Below are 9,833 nucleotides of genomic sequence, written 5' to 3' on the forward strand. Positions count from 1 at the left end.
ACAGCATCACAGCATTACTACATGGAAAATAATTTTCTCTGTTCTTTCAAATCTGCTGCCGTTTGATTTTTTTTTTTTTCTTCTCAGCTGCTTATGAAGCTGCCAACTAAAGTACTACTTAACATGAATACATTAAAGTAAATTGGCACTTTCTGTAGAATGCAGCAATTTGCATTCCCTTGTTCTTCTCCATTTCTGACAGCAATCTGTATGACATTCTTCAGAGTTTCAATATTTTTTCCCCCAAGAGATCTCATCTTGTATTTCCTGGCACTTCAACCAGAAACATGTCCATTAAGTTTGGGATTTTTTTAATACTGATTTGACTTTCACTAACAAGTGCTTTTGTAATCAGACTCATAATTATACTCTCTCATCTGTTTTTAAATTACTGCTTTTAATTCTTTAGCTTGAGCAACTGAGAATTTAGTTAGTTCAATCCCCATGCATAACTTCCAACCACAGCACTGCAGCAGTATTTGCTTTCCTTTATGACATAATATCTTCTTTGGCTTCTTGACCGCTTTCTTTCAGCTTACTTCCCTAACTTCAGTCCCTGTAATGTTTCCTTTCGGGTCATCATCAAGTTATATAAAGAAAACAAAACTGTTTTGTGTAAAGTTTGTACCTCATCACAATTTGTAAAAATCCTTAAGACAACAATTCATGCAATAAAATAAGAAAGTGGCAGTATTCAGTGATTTAGATGTTTTGTTACTCTGAAGGTGCTGTGTCTCTGTCTAGCATGAGGGATGTGAAAATACAGCCTCATGGTCTGGGAAAAATGGTGTCTTGTGCCTGAAGTTAGCTGAAGAACAGCTGTAAGGTTTTGCAAAAACAAATCGTTCAGTGGATAGACTTCACAAAAGTGTTGCTGATTGTTTGCTTCCCCACTGTAGGAATTTAAGTGCTGACAGATTCAGAAAGGAAGGGAACTTTGTATAATCCTTGTTTAACTTGTAAAATGCCTTGGTGTATGATACTGGATCTGCCAGAAGTTTATGTGGATTCTGAAAAGATGATCAGAGAAATGCAAAGGTGAAAAATCTACTGACCTTTAATGTGCAAGGCATACAACTTAGGGCTCCTTGAGCTGTGTTGCTGAGGCTGACAAATATTCTGAGAGTTAGCACAGTTTAATTACAAATATTTTTATCTTGAGGTTGGACTAGATGAGCATTTAGTCTAATTCATTTCATGTGACCCATTCTCACATTCATGTTAGTTTTTGGCTGACAGAGTTGTACAGCTTAATTTTATGCTGCTTGTTTGAGGGGTACTTGGGGGGAGAGGAGAAATATAATATTTTTATGAGATTTTTATAGAGAAGGTTGTTATAAAAATCTTTGTGAAAAATTCAGTATCTCCTTTTCTTCAGCTTAGTGCTGAAAAAACCCAATTTGAGGTCATATGAGATAGTTTCTCTCTGCTGAGAGGAAAAAGATCTTGAGACTCATTCCTATATCTCTAGTGTAAGAGGTAGAAAAAAACCATTGGTTAAAAAATTCAAGTAAATAGAGGGGAAATTGGTTCATCACTAGTGTTTTTAGTTACTGCATTAAGAAAATATCCGCATACAGTAAAATGCTTTAGCGTAAAATGCTTTAGCATAAGATTTGTGCTTATCTTTCTATTGCAGAAAGATAAAATTTAAGGTTGCGCTCTCTGTCTGTTCCAACATGATACATAAACATGCGTCAACACAGCAGTAAAGGTTTTTACTATGTGTAACAGTAAAATAATCCAACAGGTAAATGTGAAAAGGATATTTTGGGAGCAATTTCTAGATTTTGCTTTTTGTAAAATAACTCAACTTTAAAAAATGGTTTTAGATTTTGAATGACAGTAAAAGAAGTACAGAATGCTGGAACACCGAAGCAACTGTACCGGATCAGAGCAGTAATCCACCTAGCACTATTTCTTTTCTTTGGTGATGATTGGAACCACATGCTCTAAAGGAAAATGCTTATAATGGGCAATTAAAGGATCTGCACATAGCAGGCTTTTTTCCTCTGGCCTCCCTCCCCCACTTGCCGTAAATTACTGGTTGGCCTTTAGTCTGACGGGCAAGTCTGACAAAACCTAGAAGGAACAGGAAATGACCTAAGTGTGGTTTTAGCCATTTTTTTCATTACCTACATAAGAAGAAGAAAAAAACCCCAACATCCTACTTTCCCTTGATAGACAAAACACCTTTCATAAATTTTTTGAAACATTTGAAGATCTTAAAATATATATATATATATATATAAAAGGAAGATCAGAGCAAATATAAGCAATAAAAAAACCCATGAAACTTTCTACAGCAGAAGAAGTAGAAGCTGACCTGCTGATACTCCTGGTTACAAAAGCAGAAGTAGCATGGCTTTTTAAAAACAGGCAAATGAAACAAACACATAAAAAAGAAACAAAACCCCAACCAACCGGAAAATATTTTTCAGCTCACACGGAGTAATGCTGACTTTAAGAATAAGCCTTCTGAAGGCATAACAGTGGAGCATTTTTGCTCTGCTTTTATACCTCTGCTGAGGACAAAGTTACTGCAAACAGTAACTAAATACATGAACACTCAAAAGTGGTTTGTTAAAGTTTACTTAGGTGCAGCTGTTGTTGGAGATTTGAGTTTCCAGGGAAGATGAGAATACTGTGGAGTCTGGTGAAAACGGTATGGTGGCCAGACACCTGTATGTTCCAGTGGTGTTCTTGTGTGTTTGGCCAAGTATGTTTCAGGAACTATTTAAGGTGTAGAATAGTATTAACTAAAGCAATAAGGTAGAAGCAAGACTCTTTCCTTTGAAGGAAGATTTTAGACTTCCTAAAAGATTGAAGATAATGCCTTTCATAAAAAAGTCCAGTAGAGTCAACAATAGCATCTAGACTAGGATACGACTGTTTTGTTCAGTACATGTATCTAAACCTCAGACTCATGCAAACACTCTCAGATTCTGTTCAAAGATTGTGGCAATCTGCAGACTTCACAACCTATTAGCCATTCACAGCCTTGGATGAGTAAGTATAGAGTCAGGAAGTGATAAGTAGTAAGACTCAAAAAAATAATCCTATTTTTTTTCCTGTCCCATTTATTTTAATGGGAGGTTCAGCAGGTGGAGAAATATCATGACACTGAATGCCGTAAGTTATCATATTGAGTGATTTTCCAAGTCCTGTATTTTGTCTTGATTACAGTAATTTACTCAAGTGGCTGTTGTCTTGGCCTGCAAGATTTCACAACAGCATGTTGTCTGTGTTATCTAAATAATGCTACCTCTACTTTGACAGTCATCTTTGGTTGCATCACCTTAGTTACTGAATAAAACTTAACTACTTAATAACATACTGTTTTTCAAAGTCTACTTTTTCTAGAGAGGGGGAAAACCTCCCATTAATAAATGAAATCAAGACTTCTAGGTTGTATACTGCTGTGTTGGTTTTGTGTCATTAAATTACATGGATTAGAAAAGCTAATTGATTGTAAACTGTAACAAAAGACTAATTTAGAAATAAAAGTGATGAATCTAGCATCAGTCTCGTTTGAAAGGCAGTCAGGAACTGAAAGGGATAAGTAAGGTTACCTTTTCCATATTTCACAATAAATTAGTTTCTCATCTGGTTGTAGAATTTTGCTTTTGAATGAGGTGATTTTTTACAGAGTTTATTTCTGAATCAAGTTGCTATGGTGTTGCTTTCATTGTTTAGTTAATTCTATGCTTGGTTGCTATGGAAATACTTATTTACGGAGCTAATGCCTAATGGTGTCAAACAGATGCTACTAGCAACTAGGAATCTTTTATAGCTGATCAATGAAAGACTCAGTCAGAAGTAGAAGCTCATTTTTGTATTTGTTTTCTCTCCATTAAAATTTTGGAGCATGGAATGTGAATGGGTGGTGGCAAATAGGACAAATTTTCTTTTCTTAACAAGCACAGGCTGAATCTTCTGAACAATATAATCACTGGAACTAAAACTTCCCCCCTTACCTAGTTCAGGCAATCAAACTGTGACATTACATTGTGTATGGCCTCAGATGGTGTGCACGTTTCAGCTTAGGGTATAGAGTATGTATTAATTATATTCTAGTTTTAGAACTGATTTTTAGATTTCTTAGCTCTGAAACATTTTTTGGTAGTTTAAATCTCTGCACAAGTATGAATATTGTCTTTAGTATAACTTTGCATAAACACAAGTAATTCTCAGGTAGCTAAGATGATCTGATTTTGTATTTTGTAAGTTAAACTATTTTGAAAATATCAGGACACAGTTATCTAGCTGAATACAGTTTAGGCTGAGGATTAAAGCAAAAAAAAAAAAGTTTAAAAGTGCTTAGTGTACTTTTATAGTACTTCTAGTGGTTTATAACTTGAGAAAAGTAAACCCTATAGGCTTTTATTGCATTTAAACCTTTAGAAGTTGAAAATACTACTCAACGTGACTTTAGCCAAATGGAGCTATGGCACTCACACAAAGAAGATCCAAAAGAACTCCACCCTCCATGGCATCAACTCGCTTCTGAGAGCCACATCTTTTATGGGCCCTGGAAACACTGGCTGCGCCATCATAGGAAAGATAACATTCTGTTCAGAGAAAGTATTAAAAACCAAACAAAAACCCCTGTAGCTCTGCTGGTTTCCACTGACTGCTATTTCTCATCTGGTTTTAGTTTATCTAGACTATAAGGTTCTCAGGAGCACTTTTTTCCTTTTTCTTCGTAAAAATTATTATTGCTTGTTCCTGTTGCTGTTTGAACTGTAAGCTGCATGATACTAGGGAAGGCCTTTGTTATTGTTACCTCGTGTACTTTCTAAACAATTGTTTCTGATGTTGCTGACAATGTGTGCTAGACAGTTCCTGACTGTTAAACAGCAAGGCATAGCACTGTGTGATGCATGGGATTTGGGTTTTTTTTATTAACTGTCCTTCAAATCTCTGATCAGCTTGACAGGCAATTATATAAAACCAGGAAAGGGTGATCATTGCTCTTTGGATGTACGGGGAGACTCTAGGGTTAGAGCAAGGCTGATACGAGGACTTTTCCTCCAAGCTGACCGGTATATATGGTTATGGAGGGAGGGCTATACATTTCTCGCCTGTCATCTTCACTATCAGAGCCAACTGCAGTTTTATTTACAGAGGACCTCCCAGATATGCAATTGCTGTGATGTTGGCACTGACAGTGGATGCTCAAAAGTCAAAGTGTATGAGTTGCGAAGCAGAGGTTTAAGTTGTAGCTTGAAAATTCTGGAACTCAGGTCCCTCCTAGATCAGGTGTTTCTTGTTGGAGGAGGAGAGGAAGAACGTTATGTGCAGTGGATTACAAAACCTTAGTGTTACAGACTACAGATCTTTTTGCAACAACTCTTATGGTTGCAAAATCAAAAATTTCCAAGGCTCTGCCTAAGACCTATTTTAAGGTCTGTGGGTCTATTCACATTAAGTCCAAGTAAACTGCGTCCTTTTTACTCCTGTTACAAGATTCATGCAACTCTAGGAATACTTTGTAACTTTTGTTAATGATCCAGAGGAATTAATTAAAGCTTTAACTGCCAAACTCTCAACAAAAATAATGCCAAAAATGCTGTTTTTTTAGTATTCCAGATTTAACTTGTAAGGTATGAAGTTAGGCTGATGGAACTAAGTCTGCTAAGCAGTGAGAAACAAAGTATGGTTCTTTTACAGTTAGTTTCTGAATAGCATGGTAAAAAGTAAATTCTTCTTTAAACAGAGAAGTTTTTGCAAAGAAGCAGAATTTACCAGCTCTTAACCTTTAAAACTGTCACCACCACCCCCCCGTCCCTCAAACCATTTCAATTCTACAGAAGTTCTGTTAAGGGATATGCTGCCAGTTTCTGTTCCTTTCTCCCGAAATTGTTTTTGTGGGGGAGGCTTTCTGGATTTGAGTGCCATCTTGTGGTGTATTGTCAGCAGCTAAGGGAACGTAATAAACCCCCTTTCGTTATTGACCTGTAAGGGTTTCATTAGGATAGAGAGGTACCAAGTTGTATTTACCATAGAAAAATATTCATCGTATAATGATCTGCATTTTTTTTCTCATTGTGCTTTGTAGAAGAGATTGCTACTTTGTGCCTAAAGTTTTCACCAGCTTATTTTGGCTATTATGTGTGGCACATGGAATGAGCCTTGAACATTCTGCAGCTAATATAGACTATGGTAGCCTGCCAGCTGTGTTGATATACTACCCCTGTCTTCTTTCAGGGGATATGACTTCGAATCAGTGTTGATGTATAGGGAAATAAAAAAAAAACAAAACCAAAAATCTCTTGGCACCATATAGGTGAACTTAAGTTCTGTTTATTTTAAAACTATTTTAGTTTCTTTGCTGTAAAATTTGTATCAGCAGAGAAGCTTAAATATTCTGGTTTAAATGACAACAGAAAATTTTCAATCATGAATCCAACCTATGAAATTTTTTATTTAAATAAAATTGTATAAAATGATGCCCTACCATTTAAAATAGCAAACCATTATTTGCATTGGAAGTAGATTTTGTATGAGCTGTGCACGTTATTTTACCTTTTGTTTACACTGGATACAGCAGAGCACTTTCCATTGAGTATTTTCTGCCTCTGCAACTTTGAGCTTATTTCTTTACTATAGCAGGGCTAAAGCCAAAAGAGGTTTTGAACTTCTTTAGCCATATAGATTGGCCCAAAAATTATAACAGTGTAGCTTACGTGAGCATGTGTGTGTGCACATACATGTACACAAAAGCTTAGAGAATGAATAATGGAGATTGTATCAGTAAAAGCAGTTGCAGTTAAAGGTTTGGTACAGAAATATTCTGGAGTTAGCAAGAATACAGGTATTTTATTAAGTTCCTATTTACAACAAACAGATAAAATTAGGTAAGTTAGCAAGTATTTAAAAGAAAAATAGAATATCAGAAGAGGGAAACCTCTTTTGTGTCCCCTAATGAAGTTTGCAAGCAAGCTGGCACGATTTCGTGGGCCATTAGTATCAAAGGTTGCTAATACAAGTAACAAAACTCACATGAACACCTGATCTTTGTTGCTGGTTGAGTCAAAGGTGAATGAAGCAGATTAACGCAGTCTCAGCATTGGAGCTAGGGAGGACAGAATGAAACCAAAAGATTTTCCTATGTTTGATACAGTAAATAAACATCAATCTGGAAAGAGAAACCTGTGAATGAATTAAAAAACAAACATAAATGCCCAGATGGACAACTCATTCTAGTTTCTTATGGAAGAAAAAACCCTTCATCTTTACAATGATCATGCTAATACCAAATGTATCATGCAAAATGAGTATGGCCACTTAATGTTGGTCATCATCTTAATGCTTGTCACCGACAGTCTAACAGTCATCTCATATGCTTAGGGATTAAAAAATTAATAAAAAAATTAAAAAAAAAAAAAAGAAAAGAAGAGATGGAAGCTAGATTAATCACTTAAAAAAAAACCCAAAAGACTCAATTTCTTAAATTATTAATTCTTGACCTGATTGCTTTACACAATATTGACTTTCTGAAATAGCCTATCTTACTCCCAGTTTAAGCATGTGCTTAATGATAGATCTCTTCACTTTTCATAGCAAGTCATAACTATTAACTTTAAGCGTGGTTTAATGGTATCTTTATGAAGATAGCAGACGAGAAGAGCCTGAGTTCTGCCCTTGCCTGGCTACTGCTGACATGTCAGCCTGTGTTTGTTTATTGACACTTTCTTCACCTTCTGCTGGACAGAAGGTGACACTCTGAAACACTGTGTTTTGTCCATGAAAGAGCTGTTCGTCTGAGAGGAACAAAACCAAACATAGTTCTTACCTATAAAAATAAGCAGAAAACATACAGGACTTAAGAATATGAACTGCCCAAGTGGGGTATTGGCACTTTATTGGTGCTGTGTAGCTATGGAGAAGAGGAGAAAAAGGGTTATCTTTATATTTGTTTAATTTTGAACGCATGTTGTGCAAATGAATTCATTTATCAGAGAATAATAAGAACCTGTCAAGTCAGGAAGACTGAACACTTTTGAAGCAAAACAGGCATCTGAATTTCATTCTTGTACGTTGTTTTTATTTTTTGACAGTGTAGAACTGAAATAAAGTGTGTGCTGTTGATGTACTTGAAACTGATAGTATCTTCAGATTGTGTTGCTGACGTTGTTTTGTGGGTTTGGTGGGTTTTGTGAAGTTATTCAGAACATGTAGATTTGTAACCATATTCAAGCAAAACCTAGCAAAACCTCCTGCAAGAAAATGCTTTTAAAAATTATCAATTTTTAACCTGGGGAGCTTTTGAGTTTTAATGTAATTCTTTCTGCACTGTGTTTATAAAAATGCTACTGTTTGAATGGTTCTGGAAAGAAAAAAATTATTAGACATACTGGAAGTTTTGGGATAGATTTGCTTTTATATGTTGAGGTGAATAGAAGCAGGAAAGCACTGTCACCATCTAATTTAGTGAACGTGATTTAAATGATTTATAAACATTCCAGAAATAGTGAAATAAGGCAATATAATAATTCTGTCATCAAGATGCCTCTGTTGCATGCAATTTCTTTAAACTCTTCTTTAGGACTTTTACTGGGGTAGCATTAACTGAGAAGATGGCCTAAGTTACGTATAAAAACATGAACGGAGAAGCGTTTTGCATTACATACATCTCATAATCAAGATGTATTCCATTGTTGTTTTAAAACATTACCCTATCACCTATTAATCATCTTCTTTTTTTATCTTTCCAGATGATACTTTGGGATTGGGATTTGAAGCAATGGTACAAGCCCTATTACCAGGTCAGATTGAGAACAGAGTTCACTTTAAACTGACACATTTCAATCTTTTTCTGTTGATGTTTCATTTACCCAAGTTGGCCTAGTACATTCTAGCTGTCTGTAACAGAGGCTTGATATTTAGCAGTTCTGACCAAGTTGTCAGGGGTCTTCTTTCTGTGGTGTATATGAGAGCAGTCTCAAGCCTAACTAGAGGTGGGAGTGGGTTTTTTGAAATATCCATTAGCATAAGGCTAGGGAGTGATTCCTCAGCAGTGTCACCAAATGCACGTCTGTCAGGTTCTCAGCTTTTTTCTTGATTCCTTGTTTATTCCCCTCTCTTGTGTCAGTAGTGGCGTCTAATCAGCTAATGCTGTTCAAGTTCAGATAATTATACCAAATAAAAACTAATCACTTTTTTTACAGAATTGTTAGGATTTGTTTCATTAGAATTAGGGTTAATAAAAGTAACGAAGCTGTGGAAATTGCACCTCTGTAAGAGGCTTATAACAGTTCGGCCACCAAATTTCTTTCGACATTATTGGAAGAGATAGAATACTAAGTTTATTTCTGCGACAAAGTAATGAAAATTTAAGTTAAAAAATTGGCACCAAATCTTTGTATTAAATTGAGAAAAATGAACTGAAAGCTAATGTTGCATTCTGAAATATTTTGTGTGGAAAAAACCCCACAAAAATGGTGTGTAAACATGTCTATAGGTATATATTTTCTTCAGAAGAAAAGTACATTGCGTTGATTTCTTTAATTTAATTTTTACATTTGCAATGAATAAGATGCTTATTTAAATCTTAGAATACTGTGAAATGTTTTGACATGTTAATAGTTTGCAACATTTCCATCTATTCTAGAATGCTGGCAGTGGAAATGGAGTTGATCTTTCAGTACTAAATGAGGCTCGGAGCATGCTAACAGACCTCCTGACTGACCCATCCCTTCCACCACAAGTGATTTCTTCCCTTCGAAGCATTAATAGCTTGATTGGTGCTTTCTCAGGCACATGCAGGCCAAAGGCTAGTCCATTCACACCATTTCCTGGTTTCTTCCCCTGCCCTGAACTAGAGGATC

The 9,833-nt window shown here is 35.7% G+C and overlaps 1 protein-coding gene across 1 annotated transcript in view; it reads left to right on the forward strand.

Annotated features, from left to right (window-relative positions):
• The window catches only part of PDE3B (phosphodiesterase 3B, cGMP-inhibited), a gene marked incomplete at its 5' end in the record, with an annotated part of 86,736 nt that overhangs the window by 54,511 nt on the left and 22,392 nt on the right, over positions 1 to 9,833 (forward strand). The window contains 2 exons of the mRNA XM_010012030.1: positions 8,721 to 8,771; positions 9,617 to 9,833. The exon at positions 9,617 to 9,833 is cut by the window's right edge and continues 35 nt beyond it. Coding sequence (XP_010010332.1) covers positions 8,721 to 8,771; positions 9,617 to 9,833 — 268 coding nt within the window. The remainder of the gene's footprint in view (positions 1 to 8,720; positions 8,772 to 9,616) is intronic.

This window comes from Nestor notabilis, unplaced genomic scaffold, assembly GCF_000696875.1.
Source record: "Nestor notabilis isolate BGI_N333 unplaced genomic scaffold, ASM69687v1 scaffold5800, whole genome shotgun sequence".
In the NCBI taxonomy this organism is placed as follows: domain Eukaryota; kingdom Metazoa; phylum Chordata; class Aves; order Psittaciformes; family Psittacidae; genus Nestor; species Nestor notabilis.